Genomic DNA, 17,212 nt, shown 5'->3' on the forward strand with positions numbered 1-17,212 from the left:
TTAACTTAAGTTTAAAGTTACGTTAACAAGCTATCACCATAAGAATTCAACCTTCAATCTCGTAGGACGATATTCCATAACGTTTCCTAACATTTACATTTAGAACTTCTGCTCTTTAAGAAACCAAGAAATAATTATACCATAAGAATATCTTTTATCTTCTTCAAAGAAGAACTTTTGACTCCTTATTTGTAAATGGTCCTAAATATAAGGAATATATATTTTTTTTATTTAAATAAAAAAAATTCATATTTGTCAAATAATCTCGATTAAAATCTTTTATATAGTATTTACTATGGCTAAACGTTTCAAACAGTCCCGTAAATTTATGAGATATAACAAACATAGTTATATGTACTAAGTACTGTATTTGGTATATAAACTTTAAACCAAATAGAGACACTATTTAGGGTTTACTGGTTATATAATCAAACAGGTATTAACTTTATTTCGTATAATTGAACTGTAAATCAATAAAAGCATGTATACAAACGAATTAATCAGAGTTAAGTTAGTACTCAATCTTGGTTAAATATCTTTTCTATTTATTTATTTTTATCATTTGCAATTGCAGGGAGTAGGAATGACGCTATATGTGTGTATTTTTATTCTTTCACGTGGGCGAGTTGTGGACTTATATATTTTCTTATTCTTCAAACTTACTTTCTTTCTTTCTTTCTTTCTTTCTTTTCCTTTTAATTTGAAACGATGCTTACCTTAGGTATCTTTCCTTCTCTCATTTAATTATTTGGGAGTATCTAAATATTCATTATTTTGCTATCTTTTTGTTATTTTTCCTAAACCCCCTCTTTGGTTCTTTTTTCTTCTTTTATCACCATAAACATATATAAAAATGCTTCTATAGTCGTATGAATCAATACTTTTTGTGAAATATGTTCAAAATCTGCTAAATTAGTATCAAAAAAATTATTTGAATTAGAAAAAGTTCATATAACATTGATGACAACATTATTCTTTAGTAACAACACTACTAATTAATATATGCACGAATCTTATCATCAAATATTTTAATTCTTCAATAATTTTAAGATGTTTTCTTTCAAAAATGTTGACTTGTACGTGACATCATGATAGTAAATTAGCGATACTAAATCTACGTGTCTAATTCCTAAAAGAAAATAAAAGTTAAAAGGAAATATTAGATTGCACTTGATTTACCTAAAAAATATTTATTTGTTGTAGGTTTGGTTTTTAATAAGAAAAAAAATGTGGGTGTTGAGATGCACCCATAATCTTACGGTAAAATCGGATTAGCACTATTAAAATATGGCATAGTGACATTCTTTAATATGTTTTTTTCTTTTGCTTGTGTAAAGTGTGGGTAAATATAAGCTACACTTGTTTAATAAATAGCTTACAAAGGAATACACCCTGAAAAAATGAAAGATTTGTGTAAATTGATTTTGTTTGCTGAAAAATGAGATGACATATTATATGAAGTAAATATTTTGTTTAATAAAAAGAAAAAGAAAATGTGTTTGGGAAGATGGAAAGGTAAGTGGAAAAAATTATAATGAAAAAGTGGAGAGCAATAATTAGTGGGTAAAGTCCTTTTTCAGCTCCCCAATGAGGCAGCAGCTGAGTGCACTGCAGTTCCCCAACTTTCCTTTTTATTTTTCTTTTCTGTGGCCACATGCATGCCTTAACTTAGGATCTCCCTAACCCCCAAAAACTAGGTTAATTAACAATTACTACAACATAATTAATTCAAATTATTTTCTCAAACACCGCATTATTACGCTGATCAATGCTATATTATATGTTATATAATCCATTATGTGATAGTTCACAACATAATATATATATCCAAAATAATTGGTATGATGTCACCACTTTTATATTAATTAGACTCCAGTTGTATATATCTTGTACCAATTTTTAAACTAATTATACATCGAAGAAGATCATGTCAATTATCATGTATGGAGCTAAACTTATTGAAATATTGGAAGAGGAGTTGTTTTGTATATTTGGAGTAAAGTAATTGCAATAACTTTGGTGGGTGTGCTTTGTTGAAGGGGGATTAAAATAATAGGGTTAGTGAAAACTGATATCATTAGTGATTGTGATGTAATCCTATATGAAAATCTATGGTCTAATTAAAAAGGAAAATCTTACCTTCGGCGGAATCAACAATTGCCACGTGGAATCTTGTTGATATTTTATCAACAAGGCCCAAGGGTGATGTGTGTCTCATGGGTCCAAAATTAAATTCATTGATTCGTCTGTTTATGTCTTCGTCATTCCTTTTCTCTCCACTTTTATGATTTCCCATTCCTTAAAATTAATAATAATAATTTAAGACTGATGATATAATTAGTAATTGGGTGTAATTAATGTTATTATCCACCGTATATATATCCATGAGGTAGCGTAAATGGAATTTAGAAGATGAGTCATGTAGTTGTCGTTTTAAACCAAAACGACACCTAGTGGTCCTAATTGCGGAAAATGGCATAATGCACAAAATTGGATTTTGTTTTTGAAGAAGAAGGAGCCGTGGGAAATTACGAACACTTCCGAATTGGTTAATTAAACAAACAAAAACAAAAATATTAAAGTTTCACATGGATTAGATAATCAGATAATCAACTATCTCCATCGACATGAGATTTTATTTTCCTATATTGTTATATTATTGGTGAAGGTATGAGTAGGAGACATGTAAATGAAGAAGGGATGTTTTGAAGTTAGTTTTAGGCAAGAAAAGCATAGGAAAATAGTAGACTAAAAAGGTAAGAGGTTGCTGTGTCCTCATTTCCTTCCATTCAAAGTGGAGAAATTAAGAAATCTTTCGGGTGCGTGTCATTGTGCAGTAAAAAGGATTAAAAATGTGTGTGTGTGTGTGTGTTGGGAAAGTGGGTTTAGTGAGAAAGGGGAGATGTGATAGAAGGGGGAAAAAAAGGGGATGAATGAATGAATGAATGAATGAAGGGAAAGGCAAACAATGGTTAAAAGGGGGACGAAGGAAAAGATGGGGATGTGCCATTGCTGTCCCATTGTCTCTTTAGTATTAGTAAGTGGGAATATGACGTTTTTGTCCATCCCTTTTCCTTAATTTTTCATTTTTCTAAATATAATTTCACTCATCTCATTATGATGTTTCCCTCTCATCGCCTAATCCTTCTTCCACTACACATCTCATTATTTCCTTTTAATCTCCTAACACATACACAAGATCTCATTCTTTTTCTTCTTCATTTATAGACTTAGATGCTATATCAAATTTGTAGGTCCGAAACTCAAGTACTTCAATGTTGTATGTTATTTTATTTTTATTTAATGTTGATTTTTACTCGATAAATATCCCTCGTTAAGTTAAACTATTAATTTTACTACATAATATAATTTTCTTGTTTATAGTATTTTTAGCATTTAATTAAAAGAAAACATGTAAGATAAGTGGGCAAATGAACGAGAAGATTAAGAAGAAGAAAGGATAATTAAGTATGTATACCATTTTTAGCATTTAATTAAAAAGAAAAGGAAAATATGTAAGATAAGGTTTGGAAATGAATGAAAAATGAGAAATGGATAACGATAAATGGCACAAGATTTGCACCTGATTAATGTTAATAAGATTAACATAAGTAGTGTGTGATTAATTAAGCATGGGGGCTGTGAAAAGAAAATAGAGTATAACCCACTTTACATCCTTTTCCGTAAACGTCAAATAATTGAAATAACAATTTTAACTTTACAGTTATTGGAGAAAAAGAAAAACTAAAAAAGCGTGACGTGGGATCTCTTGGGCTACGTGGTGCCCGCAAGCAACGGCCAAGATTCCCTCTCACTCATCATCAAAATACTAATTAATCAATCTCAGTCTCTCTTTCTCTCTCTAACTCAAAAACACTCTTCCTATATATTTCTTTATTTGCCCAATTGGCGTAGTTTCTCACACTCCTCCAACTTCCCCCACTCTCTCTTCTTCCTCCCGCCTCCACCTTCATTTTTCCGCTTCTTCTTCTTTTAATATGCTGCTTGGCAAACGCCCTCGTCTTCCCATCAAGAGAACTACCAGTATGACCGGAATCAGAGGGGATATCCCCGACGTCGAATTTGAAGAACAACCCTCATCCGATCAGATCATCAACAACCCCGGCGGCGGCTACGATCTTCACCACCCCATCCCCCCGGTTTCACTTCCTCATAATACCACCGCCATTAATTACTCCGCCTTGGTTTCTCCTCGAAATTTAAGAGATCAGTCCCCACCTAACGATCACTTCCTCCGCACGTGCGGTCTCTGCAAACGCCGCCTCGCTCCGGGCCGTGATATCTACATGTACAGGTACAGTACCCTCCTCTCTCTCGATTTCTTTTTCTTTCCCAATATCTTAAGAAAATTAGAATTTGTAATTTAATTTGGGAGATGTGACGCGTATGTGCAGAGGGGACACCGCGTTTTGCAGTTCGGAGTGTAGAGAGAAGCAAATAAAAGAAGATGAGAGAAAAGAGTACGGAGGGAAGAAGAAAGAGGAGCGGCAAGCGGCGGGGATGGGGGTAAGGGGGTCGAGGAAGAAGGAAGCAGAGGGTGGAGGGAGGTAATTAATTAAGTAACGATCGATTAGAGTGGAAATATAAAAGTAAAAAAAAAAAAAATATTATTGTGGGTAGAAGTAGAGCGGAGGGGTTTATATGTATTTTATAATTACATAATATATGAATGTAATTCCAGTACCGACTCCGATTCCGGCTGGGGCGGTGGTTGGTCACACGCCAGCTGGGTGGGGTGTTGGAGTATGAGGTTACTATATGATGATGGGTATATTTTGGTAACTTTGTACAAATGGAATATTTGGAAAATCTTGAAAAAAGTAAAAAGGGAAAATGAAAACAAAAAAACTAAAGGGAAAGGAAAAATGCTGTGGGGAGAGGGGGAGGGGGAGGGGAAGTATTATTTATTTGATGTCGATTTTGTATTAGATATATTGTAATTTTATGATCTGGAACACTTCTAAGTTCTAACTACCTAGCTCTACAACACCCATTAGAAAATTATTGTTTTTCTTTTTTAATTATTTAAAACATGAATTAAATGTATTTGGTATCAAATTATGAGATGAGACATATGAATTTGGTATCAAATTATGATATATGTGAATTTCAAGGAATGGTCGTTCGAGAATTGAAAATAGATTCAGTACCTTTTAAATTCTAACTAGTAATAGTAGTTTTTAGATCAAAAATATCTTTCATATAAATATACTCTTTTCATATATTTTTAAATGTATCTTTTTATGAGTTTACATTTCTTAAACCTCTTTCAAACAAAGTTAATTAAAACTAATCATATAAAATTTTAAAGAAAAATATATTATGCTGAATATAAATCCACTGAAAATAATTAAAATTATAAGCTTAATTTAGCTTCATATAATTAAATAATATCGATTTAAAAAAATTACAAATTAAAATTTACCAAACGTCAATCTTACTTTTTTCCACCGCTAATTTTAATAAAACTTTAAAGTAACTAGTCTAGAAGATAAAAGTATCTCAAATTTAAGCTTTCCAAGTCTGCTAACCACGATTACTATCTCTACAAATGATACCCAATATAGATAGAGATACCATTTATTTAAGATGTAACTACAAATTCTTGAAAGCTGCCACTTCAAACATTAGCCCGAATAGGCCCATTATCCCACTTGGCTAGAGCTGGCTGATTTGTACTTACAAAACCCAACTATCGAAATTATTCCTTTTATTATGCTGAAACAATCGATGCAATCTGCTTGTAACTTTTATGAGGTGAATATTTATATATAGAACAGTGTTTATCAAGAGAGTGTCTCCATAGCCTATTGAGCTTGAATGTTATTTCAGTTTAATAACATTAGTTATTCCACATCACTTGCTTTTTGGAAATGTGTGTTTACACCGTAAAAATTGTGAGCGTAGTAACTTTAAAAGAAAAATCATTTGTAGCAAACTACAAGCCCATTTCAGTAATTTTAATTGATAAAAGTATTGGAAATTATCTCTGTGGTACATCTAAACATATGAATAACTACATCATTGTTTAATACCATGATCCAATCGAAGCTGAGTATAACTAGATGTGTTGGCAATTATACAATATCCAAAAACAACAACCAGACCTTTCACATTAGCTTTCAACCTTTCAACTTAGCTTTAATTTCAAGTGCATGTCAATTACTATGGAAGACTTGGCTCATTTACGTTATCATTTATATGTGTTATACGCCCTTATATTTGTTAACTAAAGTATGATAATCAAACTTTAATTCTATCACTTTCTATAAGATTTTTCATTTAGTAAATAGTTGCCAGCATGAGTATAATTCACCCTGGAACCACACCTTTAGAAAAATATATTGAACAATTATTTCATGTGGTGCAAAATGGTCCATCACATTTCATTAACTTCAACCATTCATTAAGAATTTACCAAACTAAATGCTAAACATACGTAATTTTTTGGTGTTTAGAGATAACGTAAACAGCAGAGCAACTGGTATATAGTGTTTATCAAAGATTATGGCTCATGTCAAAGTTTACCAATATCTTCAACTTATAACTACAATATTGTTTTAGTTGTATTGAAATGTCCAGAAATTCAGATTGAAAATATATACCATTAATTTGCAAACTGAACAGTGGCTTACCCTTAACCCACTGATTATCTACTCCCATTGAGGGATGCTGTTGAATCAGTCAACACAACAGCCTTCACAAAAGCTTACTTCTCTAGAAACACCCATAAGAAAGAAAAAGAAATGAACATAGCTGAGAGGTTCTCCAAAGAACAATTACATCAAACTCAAACTTGTAAAGCAGAAAAAGGCAGAATCTCTCAAGATCAGTCTTCCTCCTTCGATCACTTGTATTCCAATATCATATTATTCTCAGGAGCAAGCCCAACACAGGCCCTCAGAATGTTCTCTAACATTGCCCTTTGCTTTGATAGTGCATTCACAACTGGTGTGCCTGGGGGAACCTGTTTTTCCATTACTCTCAAATTTGTTAGGAGTTCTTTTTCTTTAAGTTCAAGTTAGAGCTCACAACTTAAAGAAGATCGAATTTGTACTTACAAGAGGTGCCTTGGTAAGGTAGCTCAGTATTGTAGCCACTGGGTGGAAAGAATGAAACTTCCCCTGCAAAAAGGAACAACCAACTGATCTTCAATCTTCATCTTTTGTAAGTTTGAAAAAGATGCAATCAATTCTTAAATTTCAACCCACCTCTCCTTCAGCCTTGAGTTGGATGCGAGTGCTTAGCTCAGCAAGTAGAACCAAATCAAGGATAATGGGAGCAGCCAAGAGGGAGTCCTCGCATGTGTTGTGCAGTACAATGGTGCTCTTTCCGCCCATGAATATCTCTGACGTGTACTCATCCATGGCTCTCTTGCTATCTCCAACATATGGCACATACTAAAAGAGCCAAACACTTTCAAATCAGGGAAAAAACAAACAAAACAAAAACTTCAACAGAGAAGCAAAGCCAAAAGAGAAAGCACCTTGATCACTACAACATGGTCTGGATGCTCCCCTGGTTCGTACAAGATGCCATTGCTCGAGACCATGTCGTCGACCACATTGCTCTTTGATATTTCTTTCGAGCGGAAGGTTTGTGGAGCAGAGAGATTCATTCCATCATTGTTTCCAAGATGATTGTAGCTCACAATTGAAGTTGGCTGAAATCAGAGATAATGATTTGATTTCACTAGTTTCCTGAGTTAGTTGAATACCAAGCCATTTTTGTGTCAGAGTTTTACCTTAATACCAGCACCAACTAGAAAATCTACTAGGACAGATTTCATCTTGGTTTGACCACTCTTAAAGTCATCTCCTCCTATCAAACTGTTTCTCCTAATAGCCAAATCAATCAACCCTGAAATTGGAAGATTTTAACCCAAAGAACTCATCATCAAAATGTTTGATGCTTAGGAACATACAAGCAAGAGAGCTAAAAATGTTAAGCTTATATCATACCTGGGACGAAGGTGTTTTGTGGGCTTCCATTGATAAAAGGAACATTCTCAAGAACACAGGCTATGGCATACAGGGTAGAAGGAGATATTTCAGCCTCATTCTTGTCCAAAGAAGCTAAAAGGCTCTCCATTGTGTCATTCAGTCCCACAACTACATTGCTGTATCTCTCTGTGTTGGCGGTCCAAAGCACAACAACTTCATCCACTTTACTCTTCTCCTTAAACTCCCTAAGGATTCAGAGAATTAATTACAAGAAAAAAAAGGGCATGGGCTTCTAAACAATTGCAACAAACAAAACAGAACTAGAGTAACATATTACTTGATATCACTTATGATTTGTTGGACTTGTTCTCTCTTGGTTCCTTTAATCACATTGTTAGCTCGAGAACCTTGATTAGCAGCAATGAAATCAGGGTCGTAGATCCCAGGAAGTGGGACCATGGATTCCATGTAGGGTCTCAACTGCTTTTGTAGGTCAATATCAAACACCTTGGCCCTTGCCATGGCATCTGCCAAGTTCATGTCACTAATGTCCCAACCTCCAAACACAATGTCATCTGGATTAACCTGTAGATTAAACAATATAATGGAGGTTAAAAAAACAGAGATGTAATTAACATAGCCCTCCTCCTCCTTTAAACTAAAAGGTCACTACCATAGGAAGCAGGCTTTTAAATGGGGCATAGATCTCCTCTCCATTGTAAGAACCCACCCGGATGGACGAAGCCTGAGTCAATGACCCAAAATAATTGGCTTGTTGTACTTTATCCTTAGTTGCCCAGGAAATCCCTCTGAGAATATTTAAATAAATCCACGTTAAAAAAAAGTAAAGAAGTTACTTCAGCAGAAACTCAAATACAAAAGAACAAAAGATGTTGGTGCCCAAAAGGAACAACACCCATCTCAAAATTTGCAACAAAAATACTTTTCTAAGAAATCTTACTCTCGATTGGCAATAACCCCCCCTGTAAGAGTACAACCATTATTCCCACCCCATCCAACAAGCATAACCCTGCACAACACAAAGTCATAAGAAATTTTCTTCTCATAAAAGAAATTGTCAAAATAAAAAATTGTAAAACAATCATAAACAACAAACCCTAGCTTTGGGACATGAGTTTGAGTTTTGAATTGGTATTTGACAGTCTTGGGCTTCACCGTCCATTGATAGCTACCATTCTTAAGCTCATGAACAAGTTCTGTTGTTTCATAGTTGTACACAGAAAGAATCTCATTCGCAGTGTACTCCACATTTGGACTCTCAACCTTAAAGCTCTCAATGAACATTTTCCTTTTTCTGTTTTAGAAATGCAAGAAGAAAAAGTAGTGAGAATTTTACAATGAACCAAACAAAGGCTGAATTTTTTTTGTAGCTCAGGCTGCTGTAATGTATGTGATCCATTGCCTTCTGCTGATGGTTTCATTTATAGACGAAAATGCACTCAAATAGTTAACACGTGGCATGACATGCATGGATTACCATATATACATACTACTTTGTAGATTAGCAGATTTCGTTCCCTATTTCATTCCTTAATTTTGGTAATTAGTTTTTTTTCTTTCTTATTCTTCCGTTTCGTCTACAATTACCTTCTATTCACTATTCTAACCCAATTATCAATAATATATCAATTGTATTCTAACCCATTTATTCTACATTGGAAGACATCAAATTATCAATAATATATATATATATATATACTATGAGGTAATTCAGAGGAGAGGGGTGTATGGCCCACTAAAGCTATTGGCTTTATATATAGTTGATGAGAAATTGATTTGATATATGGAAATGTGTGAATTTGATGGAAAAGGAGAGAGGGGAGGGCGTAATATTCCGACACGTGGTCAATTATGGTCTCTGTCCAAAGTTGATGTGACCATAATTTAAATAATGCAAGCTATATATATATACACAATCCATCATCATTATTTTAAGACGAAACATACTTGCTTCTTCAAACTTACTTTTATGTCTTTGCATTTTTATCAAACTTTTTTCTTATGTAACTTCCTATTTTGATTTAGTTGTTTTTTTTTTTTTATAGGACAAATATGAATGCATGCACTATATAATTTCTTTAGAACTACAAAAAAATATCAATACTCTTCTAAGAAAGCATAAGTAATAAAAAATAAATGAATATGATACTATAAATTACATGGAAGATGTTCAATCAAACTCATCATCAAGAGTGTACAATGGGCCCTTATTATATTTGGTGGTTTAGTGGGTGGTTGTGAACATTCTTCTAAAATAATGAGAAAGAAAAAGGAAGAGAGAAGAATATGGGGTTGCTGGGGGCATAGATCAGATCACGATAAAGCAAGAGCAGCCTATGTGGCGGTGTAGGAAAAGGTGGGTCTTCTAATGCCATGCAGAGGGAGGCTCGTGACCTTGTATCACCTTTGTGGCTCTCATCACCCAGCAATACCATTCCCCCTTCTTCATTGTTCTTAATTAATGCATACATCCATATATATCAATCAATCAATCAATCCATTGTTTTTCTTAGCTTATAATCCAGAATAGTTTAATTGAAAAGACATTATTTACCTTCTAACAAAAGAACTTTCAATTTTTTTGTTTAATAATTCGATGAAATTAGATATGAAATTGTAAAGGGTAATCTAGAATGTTCCCTTGTATCCAATAGGTGGCGATGGAGGTCCCATCCTCATCCCCATCAATGTGCAGGAAACCCACCCCATTTATTCACGTGATAATATATTATGTATGATTTCTGTTTATTTTTCTCAATTCAATAAAACGGTAGTTTTAATCGGTTAAAGAAGAATAAAGTAAATAAGTAAATGAATGGAAGGTGGGTGGGTGCCATAAAGTCCAAAATGAAACGAAAGAAAACTAGAGGTGTCACATGGGTTTGTATAACTATAAACAGGAAATTGTGCAAAAGCTGAAACAGAGGCATGAAACAGTAGAATTGTATCACAATATAGAACAGAGTTGGTTGGAAACTTGTCAATTCAATTCTTTGTAAATTCCAACAACTGATCCCAAACCAATGCATTTCTGAAACTTCATATACATCCCCACTACTATTTTGTTTGGGGTTAAAAATTGGTGTGGCCCTTTTTCTTTACCAAAAGCTCTGTTTGCTTTTCCTTTTTATCCAACTTTTCCGAAGAGTCTGGTAGTTGTGAATGTGATAAAGAAGAGATCTCGTGAAATTTGATCTACTTTTTTAGCTAAAAAATTAAAAAAATTGCTGTTTATAAGCCATTGAAGGCCCCTTGTTTGGAGGCCCCTTGTCGTCCATGTCATTGTGATATTTGAGGGGGTAAGGGTATGGTAGATTACTTATGAGATAAATAAATAAAACATTACAAAAGGAGTACTTACACGTTATAGTTTTTTAAGGGTGTGTTCAATTATTACAATATATGTATGAATAATGAGGATGTGAATTAATTCAAAAGTGGGGCTCTGAAACATACACCATCCCTTTTGGATTTTTGCTATCAAACTTTAGTTGGAATCCAATTGTAGCTTCCTGATTTGACGTTTATTTGTTTCCCTCAAAATTACAACATTTTCTAATCTTATTTATAAATATAACATAACATCACAATTTATCAACCATACCTAACTATGTCAAATCCAATAAAATATTTTGTTAATTTTTAAATAGAGGAGATTGTTTGAAGTGCTAAGTTGGTTAGTGATTATTATGGTTTGTCAATTATAATAGCTCGTAGATTATAGTAATTTGTGTCTCGTCACAAAGTATTTTTGAGGAAGATGATTTTTAAATTATTATACTATAGTTAATTTATAGGTTATAGTTAGTTGAAAACATTATAATTAAATCTAAAAGGTGTAGTAGGGTTGCCACTCCACCACTTGAAGTTTAGAATAAAAACTTAAGAAAGAATTGAAGAAAGAAAACTTGTGGGAGGGATAAATACTTACAAATTGACTAGGAGAGTTACAAATTTTTTTTCATATATTTACTAATTAATTGTAGGATGAATGATCAAATCTTCCACCTCCAGATTATGTTAATTAATTAACCTAATTTCAGTTAGATTTAAAAGTTGATTTTTTATTTTTATCGAACAAGTTTAATGGACAAAATTATAAATGTGGTCTGTTCCAAGTTTAAATTTTCTCTTGGTAACAAATTGATTTAAAGAATTCATGGCAGAGCCATGAAACTGAGATTTAAAGCTTTATGTGTGTATTTGTATATATTTAACTGTGCTGTTCAAAATCCAGATGGTTGGTGAGAGATGATTTCAGCCATGTGTTGTTTTGAAAGAAAGGTTCCATTTGAAAGGGAAAAGGGTATAGGAAATGGACTTGGTTCATTTTGCATAAAATTTGAAGATGTACTCATAACTTAAAAACAAAACAGGATGAAGTAATGAAAGAATAAACCAATGGATTTCTGGTTATATATTTTCATATATGTACATGAAAGAATCCCTCCCAAGAACAAACAAGAATCACTCTCCAAAAGCACAAGGTACTTTCATCAAGAAGATGACATACCGCTCTTTTACGTCCACACTTCCTGTCCTTCATAGAAAATATATTGTTGTCTTCCTTTCCAGCTTATTACAAAACAATGACAATTTGGAGTGCAAAGGACAACCATGTGGTTTCAAGTCACCGTAATAGCAGTCGAGAATGTTTAAGTAAGACGTTGAGATGCTGTTTTCCCTGAGCCATGTAGAATAAATTCTTTACCTTAGCTGTCATCTGTTTCAATTCAGCATATTTTCATAAACTGGTTGGGGAAAACATTTCATTGAAATATAAAGAAAGACCTATGACTAAACCTTTCCAATGCCTAATCCTTCCCTTGAATAAGGAACTGATCTCAGTTGATATCCCGGTGATGATGGAGGAGATTTTCGACTACTTTCCTCTCTGCAATTCAGCTTCCCATTGGCTCTGCTTCGAGTTGTTTTGGTGGATGAAGTCTTCCACTTCTCTTGCAATATGCTTGGGAGGGTCGATTCCTGGTGGAGAAATTGTTTTAGATAACTCATTTGTCCAAGAAGAGCGGCATATGTGGTAGAAATTTTTGTATACATACCAGAAATAGAACAGTAGCACAATGTTTGAGAACCTCCAAGTTCATACGAACATCGTCGAGGCTCCTGCACAAAAATACTTTTGTCAGTTTGTGAACTAAGATGATACAAGTTAACACATACAAAGAAGGGAGTCGATCAATTGTATTGATACCTGTGCTTTTGCTGTCCCAACTGAAAGTAAGAAGCCAATGATGCCATCTAAATATAAAACAGTTCAAAATATATGAGAACTATTTTGCCAAACGTTGTATGCTATATGTTATGGTTTTCAAGGTTCAAAAGTTCGTTATTTCTCACCTTCATGTTCCCGGCTCTCTTGCCAAATTTGTTCGTTAAGACTCCTAAAGAATCAACCATCCCAACTGGGATAGGAGCAGGCCTGCCAATCTCTGCAAATGCCTCCTTAATACGAACACAGTCGAATCTTCGAATGTTGTGACCTGCCCATATCCTTCCATTCAAAATGCTGAATATCTTGTCAGCCACTTCCTCAAACAATGGTGCAGTTGCAACAGCTGCTCTAGTTATTCCGTCAGGTCGGCTAGACCTCAACGCAACAGCAGATAAATCCGTTGGCCTAATGAGAGTAGTAAAGCTCTCGAGCTCTACAAGTTTCATTGGGCAGACAACAATAGCACCAAATTCCAATACTCGAAACCGTTGCCCAACTCTTTTGGGTACGGTAGTTTCCAAGTCGAAAAATACAATCTCAGCTGCACCTTCTTTGAATGAACTTGAAGCCTCCATATCCATTGGCATTTATGTCAAATAGTTTCAAGATAAAGTTTTGTTTTCTTAATGTTCAATGACATGGGAGATTGAAGAGGTTATAAATGGGCGAAGAAAAGAGAGGATTATTCTTGGTGTTGAGGGTTTGATTGGTTGTCTTGAAATTAAAGTCAAGAGCTTGGTCCGTGGATGAAGAAGTCCTTAGCTTCTGGAGGGTGTCAATTGCAAAACCAGCTCAAATTGAACGGTAAATTGATCATCAAGAAACGTTAAGAATGACTTTTGTTGTCACTTTCCTATTGCTTTCTGCAATCAAATACAGTTCATGCAGCATCGTTTTGGAATATTGATGGAACCTTTCAAGCCAGGTCTTCTTAACCAAAAATTATTCCGTCTCATCCCTTGTTTTGCCTTCCATATTTTATTACTCTACTCTTAATTAATCAACCAAAACATAAAATAAAAGTTTGTTTATACAGTTGTGTAAGTTAGACGAGAATTATTTCCTCAATCTCTGTTTAATAGGAAAAACAGACTAAAATAAAATTACATGAATATTTTCCCTTTGCTATAAAACTTGCAATCAGAGTTAACTTTCTCAATTTAGCTAATATAAACTATTCGATTCAATTGTATAATAGGAACAATACAAACAATTCAGTTTACAAATCCGAAACCAAAACAAACTAAGAAATTTTGATTTACTTGGTAATTTTAAATCAAACTGAACAGACACAGCAGTAAAGTTTGAGTTTTTGATTTGATTCACGGATTGGGTTCGATTTTGGCATTGGGTTCGATTCAATTGTATCATCCCTCTAATTTTAACTTTGGCCCAGAAGAAATGTAACAAAAAATTACACTAGCAGAAATAAAAACCTTCTGAGTAGAGAGAATTCATCAAAAGTTTAAAACTTCCCCATCCTAGTTGTGGAATAAAAATTCAAGAATGGACCATAGATGCAAATTCAGGAAGGAAAGGAGAAACATCAAAGGGGTTGAACCAGTTTTTGTTTTTGATGACCCCACACTTTCCTTTTATCTATTTCCTCAAGCAGTTCACCCTGTTCCTGATCAGTAAGCATGAAGATAACAGATAAAGGATTTGACCGGTTATGATGCATTTTTACGAATAGAATTGGATATTAGATTTTGATATACCTAATATAACAACTAAGAGCAGGCAATAAAATCATTAGAAGTGCAGACAAGTTCAATCCCTTAGAAGCTTTAGACAACAAGAAACATCACCCGCAATTTGGTTAAAGGGAATGATGCCAATTGCAAAGTTCTGCGTTTATCCAATCAAAACAATTTACCATTTTCATGGCACTAACAATTTACCAGACCATTCTAAAAGGTAACTCATAAGCTACAACAACTAATATAACACGGTAGAATAAAGAGGCATTTGAATGACCACCAGTAGAATGATGAACGTGACACCCAATAAAGAGGAATAGATTTTGATACAAGGGATAGAACTCGAAACCCACACCGGTTAAAAATGTGGGGGCACGGATGCACAAGGTATTGTAATACCAAAATCATACACACAAACTTAAATTCTAGTACTCGAAGAATCAAAATCATCAGGAGCAACACGAGCAATCCAGTTATTGAGCGTTCTCTTAATCTCAGAGTGATTAACATAAGCCAATTCATACATACTACACAGATTCACGATCACTGTTTCATTGAGAGCCACAGTCGGAACTCTTTCCAGTGCATTTTCAAGCACCTTAATCGAATCTGCTAAATCCCGCAAGTACATCAAGCAAAGAGCCTTATTGTTAATAGCCACCATGTCCGAATTATCCCTCTCAATACACTCCTCATATTCCCTCACAGCTGATAGATAGTCCTTGCCCACCAAAAACACCAACGCCTTGTTCCTATTCACAAGGTTCTTCATCTCTACTTCGCTTAACGACCCACTACTTTTCCCCTCTTTAACCAACTCCTCAATCCGATTAAACGAACGTTTAGCTCCTTCAATATCTCCAGCGTGCATTTGTATATACCCAAGTTTCGAAATCAGAGCAGGATCTGAGAAATCCTCACTTAACAAATTATTAATCAAGGTTAAACAAACCCCAAACTCCTTGTTACTTAAATGATGGCCAATAATACAATTAATCACAAACACTACCCTTTTCTTCCACAAGTTCACAGAGACATCGAGCTTTTTCTCCTCTTTATCCTTCAATTTTGACTGTACAAAATCCAGAAGTTCGTAGAACCGGTCCAACCCATGTTGACGCTCGCCCATTTTGATGGGGATTAGCGCTTGCAGCCACCGAAGTGAAAAGGGGACCATGGAGCCGGTTCGATTAGGGTACACGCTAGGGTACGATTCATACCTGTATTGAGAGCTATTGAGATCTTCAAGAGAATCAAGTTCTGCCAGGGCTTCGGCGAAACGTCGGAGTTTGACAAGGGCAAGGACATTGTAGGATAGGTAAGTGAGGTGGTCATGGGGCTTCTGAAGCAGGGTGAGAGCTCGGGCTCGGGCAACCTTATCTAAAATTGAACGCCATGAACCGCGAGTGGCGAGATCTTGAAGAGAGAAAAGATCGTGAGCAAGATCGTTGAGGGATCCAAACTGAGTGGTTAAAGGGTCCGAGGAAATTGCCAAATTTTCGAATCCAGTTGTTAGGGTTTCGGGATCGGAAGTGCTGTGAGAGTGAGAGTCAGGTGACGGTGACGGTGACTCAGTTTCCATCTCGAGCGATGATGAGTCGTTGGACCGAGAGGATCCAGTTTCCTACCTCCTCCTCCTTGGGGTCTTCTTCTTCTTCTTCTTCGACAACAGTTTCCTATTTTCTTGTTACATCGATCAACCGTGCTGTACATTGGACCGAAAGGATCCAGGCTCAGGCCCAAAACCAAATGAGCTTCGTATTGGGCCTATTATACATCATGGGCCATTTCATGAATTTACTATGAAAATCTTCCTGACAATTTGAAAAAGAAAAAGAATAAAAATAATTTTCAAATATACCCACCACATGGGGGCTCTTAGGACATTGGGTTTTATTAATACGTTGGGGTTTCTCAATATGTATTTGGGGTTGGGGATGAAGTTTCTAAATAAAAGTTGTGCAAAATGTTAGGATAAATACTTTAAATATATACAATAGAGCATGAAGAATAAATTATGTATCAAATTTCATCTCCAATAATTAATGATGGCTATAAAATGACTATTGGCTTTTTCAACTAAAATCTGATTTTTATCTTTATGGAATATCAATTATCATTTTCACTAAATCATAATCAATATAGAAACATAGTCAAGTTAGAGATCTTTTGACCTTAATTAAATAGATCGTACCTAATTTAATAAACTAACCAAATTTAATAAATTATTAATTCACGTATATAATTCACTTTAATTATATAATTATATAATTATAAACATACTATTTAAA

General features: G+C 34.5%; 4 protein-coding genes across 5 annotated transcripts; 1 reads left to right on the forward strand and 3 right to left on the reverse strand.

The window, feature by feature from the left end:
- The first annotated feature begins 3,889 nt into the window (after window positions 1-3,889).
- LOC101212321 (FCS-Like Zinc finger 5) lies at window positions 3,890-5,042 on the forward strand. The gene is made up of 2 exons (XM_004143432.3): window positions 3,890-4,315; window positions 4,416-5,042. The coding sequence occupies exons 1-2, from the start codon at window positions 3,999-4,001 to the stop codon at window positions 4,570-4,572; spliced, it is 474 nt and encodes a 157-aa protein (XP_004143480.1). The 5' UTR covers window positions 3,890-3,998; the 3' UTR covers window positions 4,573-5,042.
- Window positions 5,043-6,533: 1,491 nt separating this feature from the next.
- LOC101211833 (inositol-3-phosphate synthase) lies at window positions 6,534-9,400 on the reverse strand. The gene is made up of 10 exons (XM_004143430.3): window positions 9,082-9,400; window positions 8,926-8,994; window positions 8,638-8,773; window positions 8,302-8,549; window positions 7,983-8,209; window positions 7,766-7,881; window positions 7,508-7,684; window positions 7,233-7,421; window positions 7,083-7,145; window positions 6,534-6,988 (listed from the first exon to the last, which is right to left on the reverse strand). Exons 1-10 carry the CDS (start codon window positions 9,267-9,269, stop codon window positions 6,869-6,871), a joined length of 1,533 nt encoding a protein of 510 aa, XP_004143478.1. The 5' UTR covers window positions 9,270-9,400; the 3' UTR covers window positions 6,534-6,868.
- A 2,963-nt stretch (window positions 9,401-12,363) lies between these two features.
- Window positions 12,364-14,829, reverse strand: LOC101212075 (protein NEN4). Of its 2 annotated transcripts, none has more exons than XM_004143431.3 (5): window positions 13,347-14,829; window positions 13,201-13,247; window positions 13,049-13,112; window positions 12,789-12,971; window positions 12,364-12,669 (listed from the first exon to the last, which is right to left on the reverse strand). In XM_004143431.3, exons 1-5 carry the CDS (start codon window positions 13,806-13,808, stop codon window positions 12,616-12,618), a joined length of 810 nt encoding a protein of 269 aa, XP_004143479.1. In that variant the 5' UTR covers window positions 13,809-14,829; the 3' UTR covers window positions 12,364-12,615. The 2 variants fall into 2 exon arrangements, with proteins under 2 accessions (XP_004143479.1, XP_011657983.1); XM_011659681.2 differs by having other exon boundaries at window positions 12,364-12,708.
- Window positions 14,830-15,035: 206 nt separating this feature from the next.
- Window positions 15,036-16,599, reverse strand: LOC101212566 (trafficking protein particle complex subunit 12). Its single transcript, XM_004143433.3, has one exon. The coding sequence runs from the start codon at window positions 16,501-16,503 to the stop codon at window positions 15,340-15,342; it is 1,164 nt and encodes a 387-aa protein (XP_004143481.1). The 5' UTR covers window positions 16,504-16,599; the 3' UTR covers window positions 15,036-15,339.
- Window positions 16,600-17,212: the final 613 nt, after the last annotated feature.

This window comes from Cucumis sativus, chromosome 6, assembly GCF_000004075.3.
Source record: "Cucumis sativus cultivar 9930 chromosome 6, Cucumber_9930_V3, whole genome shotgun sequence".
NCBI classification, from domain to species: domain Eukaryota; kingdom Viridiplantae; phylum Streptophyta; class Magnoliopsida; order Cucurbitales; family Cucurbitaceae; genus Cucumis; species Cucumis sativus.